This window comes from Drosophila busckii, chromosome 3R (assembly GCF_011750605.1).
Source record: "Drosophila busckii strain San Diego stock center, stock number 13000-0081.31 chromosome 3R, ASM1175060v1, whole genome shotgun sequence".
In the NCBI taxonomy this organism is placed as follows: Eukaryota; Metazoa; Arthropoda; class Insecta; order Diptera; family Drosophilidae; genus Drosophila; species Drosophila busckii.
In genome coordinates, this window is record NC_046607.1 from 3072976 (window position 1) to 3096652 (window position 23677).

General features: G+C 41.3%; 2 protein-coding genes across 13 annotated transcripts in view; one reads left to right on the forward strand and one right to left on the reverse strand.

Moving 5' to 3' along the window:
• Positions 1-23677, reverse strand: part of LOC108602772 (dystrophin) — a 116029-nt gene that overhangs the window by 46373 nt on the left and 45979 nt on the right. The window contains exon 1 of one of the 12 annotated variants that reach the window (XM_017990956.2): positions 7195-9808. The exons of the other annotated variants lie outside the window; for them this stretch is intronic. Within the exon in view, the coding sequence (XP_017846445.1) occupies positions 7195-9777 (2583 nt within the window). The 5' untranslated portion in view covers positions 9778-9808. Of the gene's footprint in view, positions 1-7194; positions 9809-23677 lie in introns of those variants that run through there. 12 annotated transcript variants of the gene reach the window in all.
• LOC108602775 lies at positions 19260-20415 on the forward strand. The gene is made up of 2 exons (XM_017990962.1): positions 19260-19680; positions 19733-20415. Exons 1-2 carry the CDS (start codon positions 19322-19324, stop codon positions 19752-19754), a joined length of 381 nt encoding a protein of 126 aa, XP_017846451.1. The 5' UTR covers positions 19260-19321; the 3' UTR covers positions 19755-20415.

The window sequence follows — 23677 nt, forward strand, 5'->3', positions numbered from 1 at the left end:
TTATTTTTTGTATATTTTGTTGTGGTTTTTTCTTGCTGCTGCTGCCAGTTGGCTTTTCACTTTCAGCACAGCAGCTTCCAGTTCCTGGCCGCACAACACGCTTTGATGCCTGCCTGGCTGCCACGTGTGTTCATTTCGCTCTTTGCATTTATATTTTTTTTTAGCAGCAGCAGTAGCAGCTGCCGCTGTAACCAACTGACGACGCTTTATAGGCTAAATAAATACCGCAAGGCTAGCGACTCAACTAGGTGAGTCGTGAGAGACTCGTTTTGACAACACGCTTTTGTGCGTGGTTTTTTGCCCGCCAGCAGCAGCAGCAGCTGCAAGTGCAACGCATACTTATGGGCACTTATGGGCGGCTGAGGTGGCGATAGGTGACCTGCATTTTTGCTAATAGTATTTGAAGTGCCAGCAGAGCGGCGGTGGCATAGCCATCAAGTATGCATAAAGTGTGCAACATTTTTGGCCAAAGTGTAGTACATCTATTCATTATCAACACACATACACGCAAGCTGACCCACATACATTCAAGCCACAGCATTATCAAGTGCAGCGCTTAAAAGTATGCTATGTTTTTTCAAGCACTGCAGCAATGTTTTCATTCAATTTCAGTTGCCAGAGAGCGTCGAGTTCATTATATTTTTACATCATTACCAAGTCGGCAGCAGCAGCCAAGCCCAGACATGAGCCAACTAACAGCATTGCATGCTAACTAAGCTAATTTTAACTCGTTTTGCAAATAACAAACCTGCAGCATATGAAGCCACGCGAGAAACTAAATTCGTATGCAGTCGAATCTCATAATGCTGAAGTGTATGTGTGTAGCACAGGCAGCTCTGCATCTGTCTGTGTGCATTTTTATTACGAACATGCATAACTGTTTTGCAGATTTCCCATGTTGCTTGCATGCCGCTGTCGACAGCAATGTTGTTGATATGATTTTTGCTTTATAATTTCATTTGCTCAGGCTCAATCAAAAAACTGCAGCCAGACCACGTACCTCATGGCGTATGTGTAATAACACTAACACTGCTGTCAACGCCTGCTGCTGCTTCAACTATTCTTTAACTGAACTATTTGAGTTTACACACACACACACACACATGCTTATAAAATAAGCCGCAGTGGGGCACTAAGCTCATAAATTAATGCAACTAGACAACTAACATCATATGTAGCGCTCATAACTAATAAAGACAATGACACACAACCCCAAGCACGCACACACACACACACACACACATAAAAGTAATAAACTCCAAGCTGGCTGCTTAACTGACTGAATGTCGCTTGTGTTTAAAGCTGCTGCTAAAAGTACAAAGAAGTTGGCCTTGGGCGCTTAATGGGGTCACTTGGGTGGGCTCTGTGTGTGCCTCAAGTCAAGCGTAAATGCTGCAACATGGCTAGTAAAAAGTTTAGGCCAGCTAGAAAAATCTAAGTTATAAAAATAAATTTAAAGTTTTTACATTGTATTCAAACTAAATTTAAAGCGCAGCTGTCTAGCAAAATTCTTTTGTTAAGCTATGCCAACTATTAGCTACAGCTTAATACATTTTTTTGCTTGCCTTTAAGCAAGCTAAAGCATGAGCGCATTTTTGTTGTAAAATAGCAACTAACTGTTTATTAGTATGTATGGCGCAGCTGGCGCTGCCTTTGTTGCTGCTGCGTCCATGTCCGTGTCGCTGTGATGTGGTCATGTCATTGCTGATAAAAATTTTTAACAAACTTTCAGCTAACGACAACACTATAGCCAACATTATGAGTGGCAATGTATGTGTGGCTGGCTGGCAACTAACGAGCTGTGTCAGAGCTAAGACTCCAATTTTAAGCGGCGTCCATTTCGAAAAATGTACAAGCACTACCACACTAAAGGGTAGCAATATGTAGACAAAATATTTGCGCTGCTGTCATGGCAGTTTATTGTTCTTGTTGCTGCTGCCGCTGCTGCTGCAATTGTGGCAACGAAATATGTTTATGAATTTCACTTGACTGCATGCTGAGTTGAGAATTTTCGCAATTGCGAGTGCAAAAATGCAATACAAATATTTAATACAGATTTATGTTAGCACATTTGACAGTTACGTGCTATGATAAATGCCATGCAACATATTGGCAATCTTGAAATTGCGAGTGTCAGCCAAGCATGCATACATTTTTGGTAGCTTACAACACGCGCGTATTTTCAATTTTCCACACAATCAATCGCACACCCAACTAGTGTACGCTTTTCTTTTTTGGCCGCTGCTGGGCTGGGCTGGGCTGGGCTGGGCTGGGCTGGGCTGGCTTAGAAATCAAGTGCCATAAATAAACAGACTTTGCAACACATTAAACACAATAAATCTGTGCCCATAACAAAGACAACAAATAAACAACTTGACGCGTCTGCCAAACTGTGAGCTGAGTAATGTCAACAAGCGACACTAACACACACAGAGCTAAAAAAGCAACAGCAACAATGATAAAAACACAGACAGACAGACAGGCAGGCAGGCAAAACAAAAAAGTGACTGGCAGCTGGCTGAGTAATCAAAAATCCGCACAGCATACACAAAATCCAATTGAGTGTAGAGCAAAAGCTGCAATGACAACACACAGCGCGAGCATTGCAATTATGTGCGCCTCAAAGTAGGCAGTGATATATAAGCGCCTGCATACAATACGTTAAACGGCAAGAGCAATAGAAAATGAAGAGAGAGCGAGAGCGAGAGCGAGCGAGACTTTAATAAACACACTCGAGCGGTATTTGACTTTGATGTAGTGCACTCGAAAAATGTCAAGTTGTCTCACTGTTTGTTTTGCTTTGACGCTGCAACAACAACAATAAAAAATGTAGACAACTAATAATGCTGAAGTGTCTGCTCAGCCTTTAAAGCGCCGCTGTTAAGCAGTTGGCAGCGTCAGGCGCTCAAATTGGCATTTCAACGATTTCAGCTGATTGCATAGTTTGTTGTGTGTGCAAATCAAATTGACTGACGTCAGAGTCTTGTTCACTTGCAGCAGCAAACGACAAGCAACAATTTTGTACGTGCAGCGCTTGTTTGTGCACAATTCAATTTGTAATCGATGCTAGTAGCAGCGAATTAGCATTGCACGTTTTGAAATTAAAATTGAGGCTTTTCCTCGTTAGACTTTTAATTTGCATATTGCACATTCAAATAAAATGCAATTACAAAACTTGTCACTTCAGTCACGTAATTGTGCAGACAGCTCAGCTCTACATCATTAAATGTTGCTGCAGCTGCTTTGCCATGCAATCAATAAACTGAATTATGTCTGCATTGAACTGAACTGTAATGACAGTCTACAGTCTATGTTTAATTTTTATGCACAGCAATGAATGCCGCACCAAAAATGAGTGTGGTGCAGCGGCATGTTTAACAATTCAGTGCTCAGTGCTGTGTTGATTAAGCTGCAAAGTGTGGGCTGACTGATTGACTGCCAGCCAGCAGCATTAAAGTAATTGCGCGCAATTTTATTTCATATGCCCAAACTTGTTTATGTGTGTGTGTCGATTAATGAAGCTGCCATTCAGCAAAGCGTAAGGTAAGCGTCGCTATATAGAAAAAGACTGCTGCAAGCGCTGCTGCTGCGTTTACTGCCTGCCACAATCTGTGAGATAGTTTTCCATCAATTCCGTTTTTTTTTTTTCAGCATTTGCATAGCACGTTGCATGTTGCATGTTAACCCAGTTGTATTGACGAGCTGGCGCGCCCGCAGTTTCAGAAAATATGTCAAAAATCAGTGGGAAAAAATGTATCTTCGATCGCCTGCAGCAGCAGCAGCTGCCAGTCAGCCAGCCAGCATATGCGTTTTAAGTTGTTGTTGCTACTTGACTTTAACGTTCGCAAATATGCAAACATGCAACGACAGCTGGCGGCTTTTGATTTTCGAGTTAGAATTGTTTGCAAACAAACTCAGCATGACAAAAAATCGATACTTAATGTAATTGTATTTAAATTCAATTTGCAGCTTGTTGCGCTTTACCTGCTTCGCATGTCAGTTGATTAAGCACTTTTCATTGCCTACTTTTCAGCGCATACTCCAGCACTCTGTGTGTCTGTGTGAGTAATGAAGTGCCTTAAATATTAAAACCAATTTACGCGACAACATACGCGTGTTATAAAGCTTGTTACCCCAATTGCCGTTATTATATCCTGTGTGAGCTGCAAAAGGACACAGCTGACATATTTCCATGGCGCAAATTGCATGGCTCAGGCTCAGGCTCTCGGGCTCGGGCCAGTAAACTTTTGCAATTAATCAAGATAGGCCAACGAGCAAAGTTGAACAACAAGCGTTGATGACAACAATGTCGCATTTGCATGGAATCGCCGCCATATGCTGAGCACACTACCTGAACAGTCTCATACGCTTGCACATCTTGTTGCTTCCTCTGTGTGTGTGTGTGTGCGTGTGGGCGACAAAGATTAATAATAATAACTGCGACTAGCACAGCGGTTGGTCAGCAAGTGGCATAATCATGATTTATGACATGCAATTAATAAGCGACATGAACGCACCAAGCGGCCCCAGTAGCTGCAATTGAAAGCAACGTTCATGCCCCAGCACAGCAGGCAACGGAATTTTCAACGTTGAAACCACCGCTGAGTATATGCAATTATTTAAAACTGACCAATTATTATTTTATATTGGTTGCTATTATAACTGCGGTTTTTAATTAAATTGCCAGCGACCACACAATTTCAAATATTTTAAGCTGCAAAGCAAACATTTTGTAAGCCTTCAAATTAACATAGTTTTAATATAGAGGCATGTGGTATGGAAATAATAAAACAATAACTCAATGAAGTGAGGCGACAGGCACGATAAAGTCATAATTAAATGCATTTTGTTACAATAATTACATTTGCTGAAAAGTAGTGAAGTGTTAAGAAATGAAGTTTATTATAATAAAGTAATAAATATTACAAAAATAAATGTGTAGAAGAATGAATATTTCTTACACGCTTCACAGTTATCAGTAACTAGGCTATAGCCTCGCAAGTATCGATAACTATTACTTTAAGCAACTTTATGCATATGAATCGAGCAGTGCTTGATAAATGAGCAGAACGTTCTTGGTGCTGTTTAAAGCTTGTAAGGTAAGTAATAGAGGTCTACACTAATATACTCAATATTTTCGGTTATTTGGATACAACAAATCAACAGAATGACTTTGTATTAAGTGAGAGTTGTATGCAATACAACAAACGCTCAATGCGAAATGAGTGAAATTCAAACTAAAACGTAATGAATAAAATGAGTTCAGTTTTAGTTTTATTGCTTGCAGAGCCGAGGCGCTTGCAAAACAAAAACGCTCAACTAACCGAGTACTCGGTCGTGAAACTTATACGTTTAAATGTTCGAAGCTCGAATATGGTTTATTTTCTACTCATTACCTTTACCACATTTGCCAAATCCGTTTTACTCAATGTCTAACTCTGTCAGTCCGAATTTTGAGTGAGTGTACCAAATACCGCTTTGGCTGTATTCATGCAGACCTCTACTAAGTAATATAAATATATCATAATGAGTATGTATATAATACATATGTAATTAAAACAGTTCAATAGTTTATAGTTAGTATATTTTATCTACTACAAACTTTATTTGCATAGCAGTTTATCTTATTTCGTGAAATCAATTTCAATAGACACTACTTGTGCATTAATTAATTGCTGTATTATCTTTGCAGGCAGCTATAGTTTATTATTTAATGCAGCCAGCTTATTAAAACAAGTGGCATTGACAAGGCTGTCAATGTGGCCAACAGAGTGGCCGGCTCGCCTAACTAACTGATGTCGTTATGGTTTGCCGCTCATTTTCACAGTTCATTTGCTGGCAAAGGCAGCAGCAACATTTGACGCCATTTTGCAAAACATATTGTTGTGTGTGTGTGTGTGTGTGCGTGTGTGTGTGGGCATTGTTATTGCTATTATGGTTTAAATAATTACGCTGTAATGAAATTTGGGCAACAAATGCAATTACTTTAGTCAGTGCATATTTTGTGCGGTAATTACAAAATGCAATGCATATTTCATTGAATGCACAATACAAAACTAATTAAATATTTGTCTAAACAAAATGAAAATGCAAATTGTTCAAAGCCAAGTTTTTGTTTAGTTGAATTGCTATACTAACTGCAGCACTTCAAAGCTGCAATTAGCAGCTTAGTCAGCTGTTCTAAGCATTTATGCATTACTCAAATTAGTTTTGCCAATGCATATAAATTTATATGCACAAAGATAAGTGCACACGTATGAACAATCAATGTACAGAGTGTGAGAGAGAGAGAGAGAGAGAACTTAATCAGTTTGAACATAAAATCATCTGCTTCAATTGCAATTGCAGGTCAGACCAACTTACGCAAGGACTACGCCCGCACGCGTGCTAAATTGTACGAAATTAGCTCGATAAATTATTTTGCATATCACATGTTGAGTAGCCGAGTCAAGCAAATCAAATTTCATATGCCCAACGCAAGCGTCAGGATATATAGAGAGAGCCATAGCATGTCCTTTGTGTGGTGTCATGATAACCTCACTGATTAGCTGCGCTTGGGAATTTTCGTGACTTGTCGCTTGATTACTTCTCTCAACTGTCTACCAAAGTTTTATGACCCTAACACACACACACACATGCACACACACACGCGTCAGCTGAAATCTCTGGTTCATCATTAGGTTTATGAATAAACTGCCTCAAACTATGCACAAAGTGGGCGTGTGCCAAGCTCATGTGGCTGACTGACTTAGACTCCAACTTGACTACAAAATTTGATTAAAATTTCAATTTAGCTGCTGCGTTTTATCAGCCGATTATCATAGAAATTAGTTTGCTCTGTGGCCCAAAAGTGACTTTGTAGTTTATTAGAATTAATTGCTGAACGTTGTCGGCAAAATTGATGGGATTTTCAAACATGTGTGTGTGTGTGTGAGTGTGTGTTCTAAAAGTTTAACTTTCTGGGTCATTAACTGATTCGTTAGTTTTTGCTACATTATGCTATTGAGCGTAGCCACAAAATGAAGCCAATGTGTGTCTTAAATTAATTTTAAATTACTTACGGCAACTAATAAATCGACATACCTGTAATGAAAGTAAAATATATTAATTAATATATTAAATTGCATTGAATTGTATTAAAACAAATTTAGTTAAATTGTGGGGAACACACCGCTGCAGCCAACTGTTTATTACCTGGCTTAAACGATCCTGACTATCGATAATATCGATAAACAAACGCATGCGATCGTCGAGTATCTGAAAACCGTTGCGCGGCTGCATTAGCAGATTCTGCACCGCCTCGCGTATGCTGCCGGGCGTGGTGCTGCACGAGCTGCTGTCGTCGCTATTGAAACCATTTTGCATATGTTGCTGCTGCTGCTGAAATTGTTGGTGTTGTTGCTGATGCTGCTGATGTTGCTGCTGCAGCTTGAGCTGCATTGAATGCTGCCGCAGTGCATCGGAGCATTTGCGCAAATAGTCGTAGGAACCCTTTGATTTGTACTTATCCGCCATGGCCTGAAAGCTATCCAAGATCTCATTGAAGTCGGTGACCAATGGCGCCGTTGAGGGCGTTGTTGTTGCACTTGAGGGCGTGGTCACGGTCAGTGCCAGCGAGCCCAGCGAACTGTTTGATTTGCTCATCACCATTTGCTGTGGTGAGCTGGTGATGACGCGCAGTTCGCTGGTCAGCGAGCAGTTGGCTGCCAATGTCTTGAGGCTGCCACTGCTGGCCGAGCTGCTGACCACTTTGCTGGGACTGAGCGCCTGCAGATCTTCGCTCATCAAACGCAGATTATCGGAAATTTGATGAAAGCTTTCGGAGGTCACCAGCGAGTGCTCGCGCTGCTCCAATTTGGCGGGCAGCACGCTGCTCTTGGGTCGTCGGCGCGTAGGCAAACCCACAGCTGTTGCTGCTGCTGCTGCTGCGCCCACTTGACCCGCATTGACAGGATTGACGCTCGGCGTGCCTGAGGTAACGTCTGGCATTTGCAGCGGCTTCGATATGAACGAGTCCAACGTTTGGCTGCTGCTCATTTTGGGCTTATCGCAGTTCTCAGGTATTTTATTGGCACGTATTGCATCCAAGAACTGACGCAGCTGATCCGACGGCGTAGGCGGCTGCAGCGGCGGCTCCTCAGCTGCAGGCTTGGATTCGCCATTGCGCTTGAGCGTCGACGTGTGCTTAAGCACATCGTCGGGCATATTCTGTTGATATTCCTGCCGCATGCTGCTGCGTATGTTGTCCAGGAAAAGACGCAGCTGACTCGAAGGCGTTTGCACTTCGCTGCTGTTCGAAAGTGACGCCAGCGATTTGCTCACAATTTCGGGTGATATCATATTGGACTGAAAGTTGTTGTTAGTAGCAGCGTTGCCGTTGCCATTGCTGTTGGGTGCCAGCAAATTGAGATTCGTTTGGCTTTGCTTTGCTAGCTGCTGCTGTCGCTTAAGCTCTGAGAGCAGCTTGGCCTGCTCGGAGTATTTGCGCACGCTTTCGGTTATGGAACGCAGCTGCTCCGAATAGGCGCGCAGCTGATGCTCCAGGTAAGCTTGATCCGGTCCAGCTGCTGCTGCTGCTGTAGGCGCTGCATAGCTGGCGGGTCTAGTGTCTAAGCCTTTGCCGTTCTCTGTGGACTCCTGCCCAGCATGAAAGCTAAGTGAATGCCGCATGTTGCTGTTGCCAGCAGCTGTTTGCAACATGTTGTCGGCGCTGTTGCTTTTCTGCGGACTGCGCTGCTGCCGCCCCAGCGTGCCATTGTTGTTGCCGCCATTGGCAAAGCGTCGCAGCGGTATGGGCGGCGCTTCTGCTTGCAGGTTGCCGCCATTATAGCGATCCAAGCTGCGCGGACGCTGCAAAGTGCCATTGCCATTGAGTTGGCCATTGACCAAAGCTTGCGCTTGCTGCTGCTGTTGCTGCTGCTGCTGCTGCAGCGCTGGATTAAGCGGTCTGGGTGTGCTTTGTGAACGTCGCGGCACCACAGGCGCTACCCCCGCAGCTGCTGCTGCTTGTGGCTTGCGATGCAGCGGCACTGCTGGCGGCACTGCTTGTCCATTGGTGGGGCTTTGTCTGTATTGCTGAAAGATGGCTGCATATAGCGCCTCTTTGTCTGTTGCGCTGCTGGGCGTGGCTGTAGTGCAAGTGTTGCTGCTGCTGCTGACCAAGCTGACAGCATTGCGCAGCTGCTGCTGCTGGCGCGACAGCTGCAACAGTCGCTGCTGCTGCTGTGCGCTGTAGTCGACAAAGCTGCTGCGTGGCGCGCTGTTGGGCGATGAGACGCTGCTGCTGCTGCTGTTGGCCACAGCAATGCTGTGTGGACGTTGCTTGAGTCCACGCAGACGCGACGGCTCCGCATATTCGGGCATTTCATAGCCAGCGCTGGCTGCAGGCGGCTTGGCCAGCAGCACCACAGGCGGCGCTTCAGTGGGCGAGGGGCTGTTTAGAAACGGATTGTTGCCCTTGAGCGCAATGGGCGCGGCGGCGCCTGGCAAGCCCGCCGTGGGCAACATGCTCGTCAGCTGCGGCGGTGGTCCGGGTGAGTTTTGTAGCTGTGGCGGCTGCGTGCTGCCTGGATACAGCAGCGATTCGCTTATGTGCAGGTCCAGCTCGTGGGCATTGGGCTTGGCATAGATGGTGCTGCTGCTGTTGCTTGCGTTGTTGTTGCTGGCGCGCGTGTTGCTGGGCGTGGCAGCTGCTGGATAGCCTGTGATACGAAATCCATTCATATTCGCCGTTTGCTGCGGTTGTTGTTGTGAACACTTTGCTGTTGCAGTCAGCATCGCATGCTGACCGAATTATTTATGCGCTGCGGCAAACGTTCAATCAATCAATCAATCAATCAAACAAACAAGCGAACAGTTAGGCAATGCTACGGGCGTTACACATCGTTTGATAATTAATGAAAATTGTGCGTTGTTGCTGCATTGAAATTGAACGCGAGTTGCATTTCATTAAACTTAATTTAACACTGCGTATGCGTAATGTAAACAGCTTACAAATTGACAAAGCTTAATTAGCAATCAATCAAAATAAATCTTAGCTCAGCTATCGATTAACAAACAATTGTGTGGTAGACAAATTGCTTAAAGTTGAAAGCGACTGCAGCTGACGAAATATTTCGACATGCAAATACTAAACCAACTTTTGTTTTATGTATGAAATGGCATTTTGCAGTACCGAAACTCTTAAGTGAAATGCCAACGACTGCAAGAAATATTTTCTATGCTGCTGCGGTGGCTTTGACAAAACTATTTATGTCTACGTATGTGGGCCAGCGTCATCTTATGCTCATGGCTACGTGTCAACAGCACAAACAGAACAAGACACACACACACACATATACCTAAGCAGCAATAGAATAAACAAACATTGCCGAGTGCAAAAAAACAAAACATGCTGCCACAGCAGCAACTGAAGCATTTGCACGCTTTAGAGCATAAATACGCCATAAAGGGAACTCGCTCTCTCTCTCTCTCTCTCTCTCTTTCTCTCTGCTGCTGTGTGAGCGATGTATGAGCGAGGATAAGCGACAGGCATTGCGGTTGGGTTAAAGCTCGACATTAACATAAATATTTAATAAAAAATGCGCATAAATTATAAAATACAAACTCAGTTGGAAATATGAAAATATAAACAAATGAGCGAGCGAAAGAGCAGCACAAGTAAAGTGTGAAAATGAAACATGCCATGAGGGAAAATGTTACAAACACATGCGCGTGTGTGTGTGTGTGTGTGTGTGAAAAACATGTGTCGAGTGTGTAGATTCATTTGCATTAGACTACAGTTGACATACGTAGCTTACATAGCAGACTGTACATTAAGCAAAGAACTAAAACGCATAAGAAAGTAAAGTAAGCTACTAAATTTAATTAGATAGATATCAATGCATATGCCTCGAAGCTTAGGCAAATTGTTTGGCGCTGCATTTTGCGCTATGTAAGTAGCAATAATTTCGCTTGTGAATCTAGACGGAGACTTAGAAAGTGGCAGCGGCAGTTGCTGCACTTTGTCAGCTCGTCATGCTCAGCTGTCTGCTACGTGCTCAGCTGTCTGAGCTCTGTGTTGTGGTTTATGACTCACACACACACACACACACACACACACGAACAGAGATTTATGCAAAGTCTTGGCAAGCACATGAGTCGCCGAGTGTGTCACTGGTGCTGAAATTGAGCACAGTAATGGCAGCGAGAGAGCAAAGTAACTTGTATCAACACTTTAGCACATGCAGAAACACACACACATAAACAATTATACACACACAGCACACACACACACACACACACATTCACTTTAGAGTGAGACACCTGCCTGACCCTCAGAGCGTTGCCCCCAAATGTAGACTACAAAATGCCAGAGCGTCAAGCTCAAGCAGCAGTTTGGCATATTTAGGTTAGCGCAGCTTCGTTGCACTTGTTCTCGCCCTCGCTCTCTGACTGTCTGTCTCACTCACTTTAGCAAGCTTAGCACTTGGCTCATCACAAATTCTTAGTGGTGTGTGTGTAGGATTTCGAAATGCTTTTGAATTTGCTAATGAACATAACTCAGAGAACTCAGAGCGCGCGCATTCCGTGACTGACAGACCCAGATAAACAGAGCTAGATATATTTATATATATTTGTTTGTATGCTAAAGCGAGTGCCTGCTAAAGTTGCTGCTATTGTTTGTTTAAGTTTTAAATTAATGACAGCATATTTACTTGCGGTTGCCCAACTGAAGCAGCAGCAGCAGCAGCAGCAGCTGCTGCTGCAATCACTTGAGTTGACCAACAGCCAACTCTACAAAATAGATTAACAAAAATTAATGTTATGCTCGGTTTGTGCCTAGCACTCGGCACTTGGGTTGGGTTATCTGCAGCAGACCGAGTTGAAATTAAATAAGATATGCTGTCACTGTCACGGCGCTTGTATTTATTTGTCTGTGTGTGTGTGTGTGTGTGTGTTTGTGTTGCTGCTGCTGTGTGGTTGATGAATCTCGACAGCTTTGGAATTTGATTCAATTTGTGGCAGCAACAAGCAGCGGAGCACAGATGCTTGGGCAAGGGTTCGTCATTCTTTGTTTGCGCAAACCAGAAATTAAATAAGAAACTTAAAAGTTTGCAGATTTGCATTTAAAATTGTAATTGTTATAATTTCATATGAGCTGCTTATTTGCTGATGTTCAATGAAGAAAATATACAACATTTATAACTTATAAGGAGTAAAGCCTTAAGCTAAAGACAATTTCTTTCAAACTATGCGAGCGCTAAAGCAAACTTGCGCACAAGACGCAGCGACGAGCGCACACAAAGGCAAACAAGGATAATAAATGAACAAGGAGTTGCAGGCAGGCGGACGACGACGACTTGTGTAGTACAACAAGCAACATGCAATGGCCAAACAACACTGAACAAATAGACATGATAAATTAAAAAAGCTAAAGGAATGAAAAGCAAACAACGCGCACTTCACGCAAAGCTCAAGAAATATTACAAGCGCCTACAGTTGGCTGAGTGGGCGTGGTCGCAATGTGTGTTAAGTGGCAGCGCAGCGCAGCCCAACACGGCAGCAAAAATAACAAAGCGACACTGATAGCCAAGCGAATCAAAGCAAACGGCACGAACTAGCGAAAGTAGTTAAAGGGGCTTGGGGGCGTGGCCATTTGCATTGCAGAGTTGTCACGCAAAAGTAAACAAAACATGCTAATCAAATGCAAAGAAATTTCTACCCAAGTCTAAACTGTGCACAATCAAGCGCTTTATGGAAAATGAATATTTATATGCCAACAGAATTTGCATTGCAGGCAGCTTGGCAACTCTAGAGGGCAGCACCTGACGGCGGCGACTTGAGCTCTCTAGGCCAATAGACATTGCCAACATGGCCTGAACACGCTGCACAACACGCAGTCAAGTGAGAAATGAAGACGAGTTTGTTAAGGCCAGGCGAGCAATTGGCAACCCCAGACTTTGCCATGTGCTAAACCTCAATGTGGAATGTGGGAATGTGCAAGAGGCGACAACATAAATCAGCTTGTGGCACGAAGTAAAGCAGGCCAACAGTGAAGAAGAAGCAGACAACGGACAACAGACAACGTTAAAACTAAAGTAACGGACATCACCGGGTTGGGTTGCAAGCACTAATTGAAAAGCAAGGTAGAATTAATGGCTAGGGAAATGTAAGGCAATGGGCAAGCATTCGGTTTAGCAAGAAATTCGCACAAAAACCCAAATAAAAACTTGGCTATGCATAACTGAAACGTAACGGTACTTAAGTTAGCCAATTAGAAGCAACGCCAGGACATGCAAGCAAATTGCCAGACAGACAGACAGGCAGACAGTCGAGACTGGCAGCTTCGATAAAGGAAAAACAAACAAGCAAAACAGTCTACGCTAGTAAACACAATAATTAGTTTAGTTGCTATTCGCTGCTGCTCTGGCGCTGTTCATAGACAATTTTATTAGCGCTTAATTGAAATAATCAACTAGCCACATATGGAGCAAGACACACACAAAGCGCGCTCGTCTGCTTAATTATTTTGTATTTAGTTACTAATAAAATAGAGTTTTGCCTTGTACCCCAGCAAGGGTCGCTAATTTCAAGGTGTGCAGCCTTCCAAGGATTTGACACATCGTTACGCGGCTCACTAGTTAACATTTATTTGCTCGTCAAGCTGCTGAAAGCTTTAGCTAAGCGTCTATGCTAATAATTTGCTGCTTATTTGGGCTGCTGCCAAAACTTTTAATCTACTCAAAGCTGACACAAGTCTGCGCTCAAGTTCGCTCAAAGTAAAGCACATTATTTGGATATTTATATATTTGAGCTTTGTTTTATGATGTGCTAGCATATCCGTTAATAGAGGTGTAAAAATTGCCTTTAAATCGTTGCTTTAAATTGGCATATTACGTATACGCAACTCTGACTGAAATTTATAGCAATTACTGCGTTTTGTAATCAGCATTTTGATAATAGCAAAAGTTGAAAAGAAACGAAATGAAACTCTTAAGCAATTTCAATGCCGTTTGAAGCCCTTTTTTATGCACATAATTTATTTATGCCCTGGACTCGACCCCTTCGGCCTGTGCGCACATTAAAACTTGATTACATAATAAAAGTTCCAACGCAAACGTGCATAGCAACTAAATAGCTGCTGTACCCAAGTGTTAAGCATATCGAACCGAGTGCTGTTGAAAAATTTGCAACTAATTGAAACCCAATAAAAGAGCTGAAAGTTTATATTAAACGCTAAAATTTCGTTGACTAATTTTCAATGTTTTTACGCCCAGGCGGGCAGGCAGCAATTACAAACAAGTAATTGAATTAAACAAATCGCTAGCAAAAAACTTGTGCGCAGCCAAATTAATTCAATTCACTAACAATAATAATTTGCACAATAAACGCGCAACAACAACAAATGAACAAACGACAGCTGCTTGAATAGTTTTGGGCGCTGAGCGCTGAGATTTAATCACAGCATGTCTGCCAGCTAAGCGAAAAGTTTTTCCTTGTCGAGCAAGTTCTCGTAAAATTAATGAAACTGTTATGCAAAATCGACAGCAGCAACTAAAGTAAACAATTAAGTTGAGCGTTTGGCAGGTAGTTAACTAAAAGCAGCAGCAGCCATTCAAGTGGAAAAACTAGTAATCAATGCGTAAACTAAAGTTTGTACTTAATCTTTTATTGTAAACAATTGGAGCAGCTGATCTAGTTATCAAACTATGCAACTCTCAGCTTAAATAATTTGCATATCACGTAACGTGCATAAAAAAAGTTGCAGAACAATTTGGTTGACATGTAAACGCTGCGTATACGCAATGCAGTAGTAAAAAGTAAAGTTCGCTTCAGGCGCTGTGGCACGTTTGCTTGGCAGAAATTCTTACAAACGCCTGCAGGCAAGTCGCACACGCACACACAGACACATACACTTTATTTTTATACACACAATGGCTGCTTGTAGTCTTCGTAGTTGTGCTTGTTCAACACTTAAATCCCAATTCGTTTCGGCTGCAGCAATCACAACAGTCTGAGCGGAGGGTCAGACACTTACTTAACATGCATGTATGGATATTTTATTGATACACGCAGAGCGAGGCGGTAAGTGCTGCGGGGCTTGGTTTGTTGCCCGACTGGGAAATTGTAAGCGTAGCTTTTAATGCGTTTCATGCTCGCAGCAGCCTGAAGCTGGCAACACATGTAGCAAAAGGCATTTCTGCTTTTTTGGCCAGCAAGTCATATGGAAATCCCTATGAGTTTTACTTCTTCGCGCATACGCTTACGCCAGCGAACAGGTCAACTTGGCTATATAAAGCTATTGAAAGCCATTTATATGTGTGCAGCGCATTGACGACGCTCCCAATGTTTGTTTTAGCTACAGCGAAATTCATTCATCTTATTTCGTTTCGACAACAATCAATAAAATTCAAGTTGCCTACAAAAGTCATGGGCAGCTGGCGAACGAACTCGGTCCAGGCCCCGCTCCATGTTCGCATGTATTGAATGTCAGAGCGTTTGCAAATGCCGCCTGATTAATGACGCAATAATTGTTGCCACAAGCCCCAAAAGCCCCCAACGCAACGGTTTAAGTTTTGTTTCAGACCAGCGCCCGCCCGCAGTTAAAGTGTTAAAAAATTGACTTTTTGGCTGCCTGGTTGTGTCTTGGCCATTTGATAGGATTATTATCGTGTTAGCTGCGCGCCATTTTGCCGTTTGCCATTTGCCATTTGATTTTGTGGCAAGCGCTTTGGCTTTGACGTTACGTTCAATTTAACAAATTGCCTGAATGGAAATTCCAACTACTTCATTGGTATTTGTAAGCTTAACGAGCCTTGAGAAAATGTTTTTCATAGCTTTTAATGTTGATTTATGTAACAAATTTGTACGCAGCGATTTTCAATGCTGCGCTTAATTATTTGTAAGTGGTTTCCAATTAAAAACGCCAAACTTAACTTTAAGCCAAGCCGACGACGCACTGAAACATTTGTCATAAACTTAGCACAATTCTCTGTTGTGGGCGGCGCACGTTGCGCAAACAAAGAATAATTAACAAAAGAAGAGAACGTCAGGCGTTGAAATTTATGCATAAAGCGGATATGAAGTACAAATTTATATTATAGAACTCGCTGGGTTCGCTTAGTTTCCTCGGCGTGCTAATTTGTTAAGCTCACTTAGAGCTCTGGCCGCTTCCAGCTGTGTGCCCCGCCCCGTCCCGAGAGAGTTATGAGCGTCGAGCTGAGCGCAGCCGGCAGCGCAGGCAGCTTTTCCAGCATTATCATTAGAATTTAAATTGCCTTTTGCTGCCAAGGTACAGCGGCAGGCAGGTAAATAATTTGTGCCGCCCCAACATAGCTGGGCATATTTATTATGAGCTTACTTTAACCCTTTACCCCTTTTTTCCAACTCAAAAATTTAAGCACATTTGCTTGCCTCAATGTTTAATTAACCGCAGCTAAAGTTGCAACACACACACACAAATTTTATCTTATTTAACTTTGCGCTTATCTTTGGCCTGCTGATAAGTCTTATCTGCCTATAAAGCATTTTATGCCTTTTACTTGTTGCTGTGTGTATCAAATAGTTGTGAACTTTATCGCTCAAAACAAACAGCAGCGCACAATGCCACAGCCACATTTTGTGGCTGCGACCAGCAAACCCAAAATTGCCACATGTCGCTTCAAATTACGCTGTAAACTTTTGCGCGCTGCTCTAAGCTGTCATTTCGGTTGGCCAAAACAGCAACAAAATTGCTAACAGTGTATGAACTTGACCGAAAACTCTGCAGCTAACTGTTGTTTATATAGCCAAGACTTTATCTATGGCCTTTTGTTGATTAATAAGACACAAAAATTTGCTTTTGTTTGCTTAATTTTTTGATTGACACAAACCTAGAGACGTTTGAAATGAAATTTTGTGTGTATTTTGGCAATTTTCAATTTGCCTGACGCCTTGACAAGTTTGCGTTGCAACTGTCACTGCTTGTTTTGATTTATGCCAAACTATTCGTACACAAATATACAAGCTATAGATAGCAAAATAAGCTAAGCAGCTAATGTTACAAAAGAATTTGCAAAAGATAAAATGATGTAGCAAAAGCTGCTTTACGCACATAATTCTGCAATTCTGTTGAAATATATTTTTGTTGCCAATTACTAGCAACGAATTGGTTGGACTACTAAAATAAATCCTTGAGCGCCCAGGCCACAACCAACATTAATGTACATTTAAAATGCACATAATTCAGTTGTGTTTCGACTAAGAGATATGTAAAAACATGCAATGCACTTTGTGTACAGCACACATAAAAGGAAAAAAGACTTGAGCGCACACACACACAAATTCCACTTGAAGTAGAGCAAGCGAAACAGAATAAATAATAACATTTGTGCGATGAAAACAAGCGAAAATGTAGTTAACATTGCAAAGCAGTAACGAATGAAGTGGAAGCAGCAGAGGCAGCAGCAGCAAAAGCAACAATAGCAAACAGTGGCCCGAGCGCTGGGTAAAAGTTGCAGGCAAGACAAGTGCGCACAAAAGTATGCAACAGTAACTGCTGCAGCAGCTAAACAATTGCTCAAACACACACACACACACATGCGTATGTATGTGTGAGCTGTCTGCATTTCCAGCAGCATAAAGTTCGCATTTAATTTCGTTGCATTTACGTTTTTTTTTTTTTTGCACTATGACAAGTGTATATGTGTGGGTGTGTGTTGGTCTGTGTATTGTCTTGTTGCATTTCGTGGCTGCTATTGTCGTTGCTGTTGCATGTTTTGGCCGCAAGTTATCATTTGTATTTTTGTAAATAGAAACACACACACACACACACACACATATATCACATATACAGTCTGCACAGTGTCTACAACTCGCTCTCACTGTTTTGAGTTGCGAGCTGCGCTGGCGTAAATTAAATGCAATAACATGCGGCAAGGAAATAAAAAAAATGTTAGCTGCACTTGCAATGGAGCCGCAACGGAAGCCATACAGGACTAAAAGGGCACACTGAATGGCTCTGTCTGTGTGATAAACAGAGTGCGAGCGAGAGATTGCGGCGTGGGTGGCTTCCTGGCTAAATTGCATTGCAAATTGTGTCTGGCTAAAGTGCCACGTTGAAGCAATTATAGCCGAAGTTGGAGATATTATCTTTATGCTGCGCATTCACAGTGGCTTAGATGGCAGTTGGCAATGACAAATATCGCTAAAGAGAATACATTTGGATAGCCAAACACTTGTAATAAAGTTGGCTTGACTAACTCTTGCTAAAAGTTAAACCTTACAGTTGTCGATAGGCCAGCTGGCTAGGATCGGTAACTACAGACAACGCTCTATATTTGTGATCTATTAATTCTAGCATAAAATGTATTAAATAAAAATTACAAAGCGTCACTCTTTGTAAGATTGTGAACATAAAAATAACTTTAAAGATGCAACTGCTGCTTATTTTAATAAGCATTTAAATTTAAAAGTCGGTTATAAACGATAAGTAACTCTAAGAGGAAATCAAGCTGAGATCTTTGCTGTGATAAGTTCGTGGAAACTAAGCATAAATAATTAAGTTAACTAAAGTAAAATAGTTTAATATATATGCCATAAAATATATACCAATAATAATAATATACCAATCCCTCGCCTAACCTTTTTAAAAAATCATTCGCCTAAGACTAGGCCACACACATTGTTACCTATTTAAGCCTCCCCCATCCATCCCTCAATGCCCTCTTTGTAACATAATCCAGCCACTAACCCCACAAAACTTACTATCCCAATGTAGCTTCCCAAAAACCCAATCTACATCACTCTCCCCCTACCCTCTAAATTCATAAGTTCATAAATTTCATAGCTCAATTTCTTCATGATAAGAATCTGATCAACAAACTATAATTAATGTAAATAATAAACATAAAACTACTATCCGTAGCTCAACTAATTTAATATAAAACTACTGTTGAAAATTATGTCAACATTTAATAAGAAAAAAATGTTAGCCTAAGGCCCCGTAGCTAAAGCTGAAATAATTTGGCTCCGATTACAATTTTATATTGTCTTCGCAGCAATTATAAATAAAAAATAAGCTAAAAATACCAATAAGAGAAGAAAAAGATGAGACAATTCCAATAAGAGAAGTAAAAATATAGAGCAAACTTTATTGATTTTAGTCTGAAATGTGTTAAACTAAAATCATGAGTATGAGATTAATCAACTAAGAATTTTCAACATTCATTTAAAAGATGAATCTGTGGCTGCCAAGTCCGAAATGTTTTTGAGTTGTTATGCGATTGATTTGAAATAAACTTCACATTGAAATAGTTAAGTCGAAATATACATTTGAAAATTTGAACTTGAAGCATTTATAATGCAAAACCCTAAAGGAGACCAGCGGAGTTTATCACAAGATTCAACAGACTCTGACTCAGATTCTTTACGGACAATAAGAGTTACGCAAATCAGTGTCGTTCCACCGCCACCCAGTCCAGATATTTCGTCCGGCAATGAAGAGTTAGAGCCACCTCCACCCATAGCCAGCAGATCAGGCAGCCGGCAGTCTAAAAAGCAAGGCGTGCAATTTAAGCGACCCACCTATAGTTGGAAGCAACTCAAAGCGAAGCGTGCAACGCATGTCAAAAAATGGGAGAAATTTGGAAAAGTCATTGGCTGCATTATTTTGTATATTGTCATATTTTTTGTGATTTCCACTTGGGTGTCCTATTGCATGTAAGTTGCAAGACTAGCTAACTAGCTAACATATTAACGATTATTTTTTTAGCGTTGTGCCACCCGCACACTGAAGCAGAGTGAAGAGTGCAGCAGCTGCCAAACTGTCAACGAGCTGCTTTGTGCCGTAGACTGACCGCTAACCGCTGCTGACTGACAAGTGGCACTCAGAACTAGCAACTGTTGTCGCTGGCACAGGCCAAGCTCTTCAAACTGCCCAACACTTACACATGCACACACAGACACAGACACACAGACACAACTTGTGACTCCTATGGCCATTATGCACTAGAGTACAGCATCCTGGCGATATAGCAACCAACCAACCAACCAACGAGCAAGTCAAGTGGCGCGCCGTTTTGTCAAGAGCTGCACTGGCCTTTGCTTTTGTTTCTATGTAAACTTTTTTTTCGAGTTTTTCCAACTGCCCTTTTTTCTATGTGTGTGTGTGTGTTTTTTGGGCTACGCTTTGCGCGGAAATGTAAATTAATTGGTTTAACAAAGTGCACTTGAATTGCGCTGCGGGCATCTGCTGCGCTGCTTGTTGTTATTTTGTAGTTGACGATCATAAAAGTTTAACTGCCAACGTAATAATGCGCAACCCTCTAAAAAATGAAAAAACAAAACCAAACTCACTGACATTTGACATTTAAGCAATAAATTTGAGTTACAGTTTTGAAAGCAGCAGACATAAGTTTTAAGTAAAGTCAATAAAATGTGTTGAAATTAGTACAAAATATAACAACTAAACAATAAACTTCTGCACAAATACAACAAATTAATAAACTACAAACAATTTTAATAAGAAATTTGTGCAGGCAGCTTGCCTACTACATTATTAAAACTGTTTTATGATCTAAGACACCCACAGTTATGCAGTAGCTTCATTTTAACGTAAATTATATTTCAACAAGCTGCGATGCTGCAACTTCAAAATCAACTTCTGGCCTTATAAATATTTTTAGTAAACAAACAATTAATGAAGCTGAAGCTGAAGCTGACCAGACACAACAACAAATCTATTCAAACAACTTTAATGAGCCCACGCAATTTCAAGCAACTGACAGAGCTCAGCTCAAGTGCTTCTAAGCCAAAAAAAAAAAAAGTGAAAAAACAACTTTGACAAGTTTAAAGCCTACGCATAATTATTTGTTATTGTTCGAAGTTAGTAAATGCACAAATTATTTAATTTACTATAAATTGTAGTTAAAATTAAATTTGTTGCTAATATTAATTATTAACGTAATTATGCTGTGCTGCTGTTCTTTGTTATTTGTTGACAAGTCTTTATAGTTTGCCTTTGTTTGAGAACTTGTTTTTTTTTTTTTTTTTGGTTACTTGTTGCTTTTGTGTCTGTTGTCGCCGCTGCCCGCCAACGCCGACGCCACAAGCGTCAACAGGTAAACATAAACATGCCCCACACACACACACACACGCGCGCAGCTGCCAGCGACTTAAAGTCTGCTAGACAGCAAAAGTCAAACGCATGTTTTACATTTGTTAAGACCTAAGCTTGCATATTTTCTATGCTTAATGCGCGTTGACAGCAAAAACTTTTCGAAAGCGCGTACATTTTCTTATGTATGAAATTGGAGTGTGCCCCGTATCGATTTTGTTGTCATTTGATAAATAATCGTCACAAACTTTGCTTAAGCATATGCGACGATGTTGACGATGATGGACCAAAGGGTCATCTCAAGTTGAAAGTTTAAGCTCGTTCAAGTGTCTTTTGGCGCTGCGTGCTGCTGATTAAGGTCGCCTTGATTATAATTGTACAAACAGTTGTAAGTTGCTGAAGGTTAAAGCGACGAGTACGCGCTGCCAAGCGATTTGATTGATTGCTTTAAAGCTTGAGTGCGTGTTTGAAGCCATTTAAATAATTTACATATTACAGCTTGCATTTAATATTAGTGCACAACTTATGTCAACAGTCTCTCAGTCTCACTCTCTGCTACGCATTTAATTATACATAATTCATTATTGCACTTAGCGTTTCTCAAAGAATATATAATTAAATTGCCATTGTAAATATTTGTCGTTTTGCGGGCCACACTTAAATAATTGTTGCACATATTTCAATTTTAATTCCACTTATGAGTCGTAGACGAGCATACACCATAGCAATGTGTGCATAATTAATGCACTTTTCACTTTAAAATGCACACATACAGTCAAACACACACACACACAGTCACACACGTATACAGCGAGACAAAATGGCGACGAATGTGGCGCCTTAAAGCACAGATTTGCGATTAATTGTTGCATGTATGCAATTGCAGCTGTATGTATGTGCGTGTGTGTGTATGTGTGTAATGCATAAATGTATGCAATTGCATTTGCTTTTTATTTTTTTTTGCATTAAATTTTATACTTTTGCTCATTTTCTTACAAGTGGCGCGTTGTAAAAGTTTTTATTTATTTATATAAATTTTTTTTATTGCTACTTTGGGTAATATCTTTATGAATTCTTAATCTACACCCAAGCCGGCCAAACTAGACTGCGTACTGCGGAGCGTAAAACACGCGCGTACGGACGCATCTCAAATCACGAACTAAACGGCAAATGTGAGCCAAACCAGCAGCCGAAGCAGCGACGCCAACGAGACACACACAGCATCCAACGCCAGCGCCAGCAGCTGGCACTTGACATCGGCAACAGCATCGGCGGCATCGGCATGTGCCGAGATAACAAAAACAGAGAACGAAATCGAAATGTGGAGAGACGCGTTTGCGCTCACACTTTGGTGTAGAGTTGGTAATTGGGGCAATTTTGCTCACGCTCTACACAACAATAACAGCCGGTAAAATAACGGTTGATTGCCGGCAAAACAAATATGTGTTTGTTATAATAAACTAAAGATTTTATTGTTTACAAATTTTAAATTAAATCGTATGAAACTTTGAACTAGAAACTTTGAACTAAAAATTCTTTGCTAGTTTATAACTTAATTTTTTGTTTAAATAAGCGCCAAGGTAAAAGTTTATAAAGCTTAGCACAGGATATTTTATAAAGGGTATTTTATTTGGGCACACAGCATGACTTTTATTAAAGCACCGAAAGCTTTTGCCAACAGTGCGTATGCGCAGCTTTTATTATAAGTTAAAGCTTAGTTTAAATGCAAAAAGAATTTATTTGATACAAAAACCGTATTGAAAAGCTTTTATAAAAAGGAAATATTATTTAAAATACATAACATATATAAAATTAATATCTATGTACATATGTAGGTGTAGGATATTTAATAAGTATGAGTGGTCTATAAATAGAGCACGAAAAGTGAAAACGAAATGCTTTTAATAATAATTATCGTCCAAATAGGCGCAAGCATAATTAAAAAATGGGCTAGAACGATTCTCATTATGTGGATGCTGCGGCTGATGTCGCACGGCCAGTAACCCACCCAAGCAAACAAACAGACGCCGCCAGCCACTTGAAGTACACACGCCGCACTTTCGACTGATGCGCGGGTGAATAAATGAAAATGCTTAGAGGGTGGAGTGAGGGCTGGGGGATGCGCGCTCGGGTGTTGTTGTTAAGTGCCAATGCACATAGCCAAACAGAGAGAATGAAAATGCGAATGGAAATGCATTTGTGTGCGTGTGTGTGTGCAGCAGCAGCGGCAATGGCAATTCGTATTGCAAATGCAATTGAGACATTAAGTGGTTGAGAGTTCGCTTGGAGCATCAGATTCGTGCCGGTCATCAAACCAAACACACACACACACACACACTGTGGGCAAATTCGAGTGGATCCGCATCATTAGTTGATGGGGCTAGGCAAACACTCAAGCGCACAGATCTCTGATATCATTAAAATGCTCGCTGGCATGCGTTTCATGGTCATAGGAAAATATTTAAAGAAAATTAACTGATAGAGCCGCAGCTCATCGAAATGCGGGTCAATTGAGTCTCATTAAAGAAAACTCTTTTAATTCAGCACGTAGCAGCAGCCGCAGCTATGCAAAAAATATATAAAAAGATATAATGAAATACG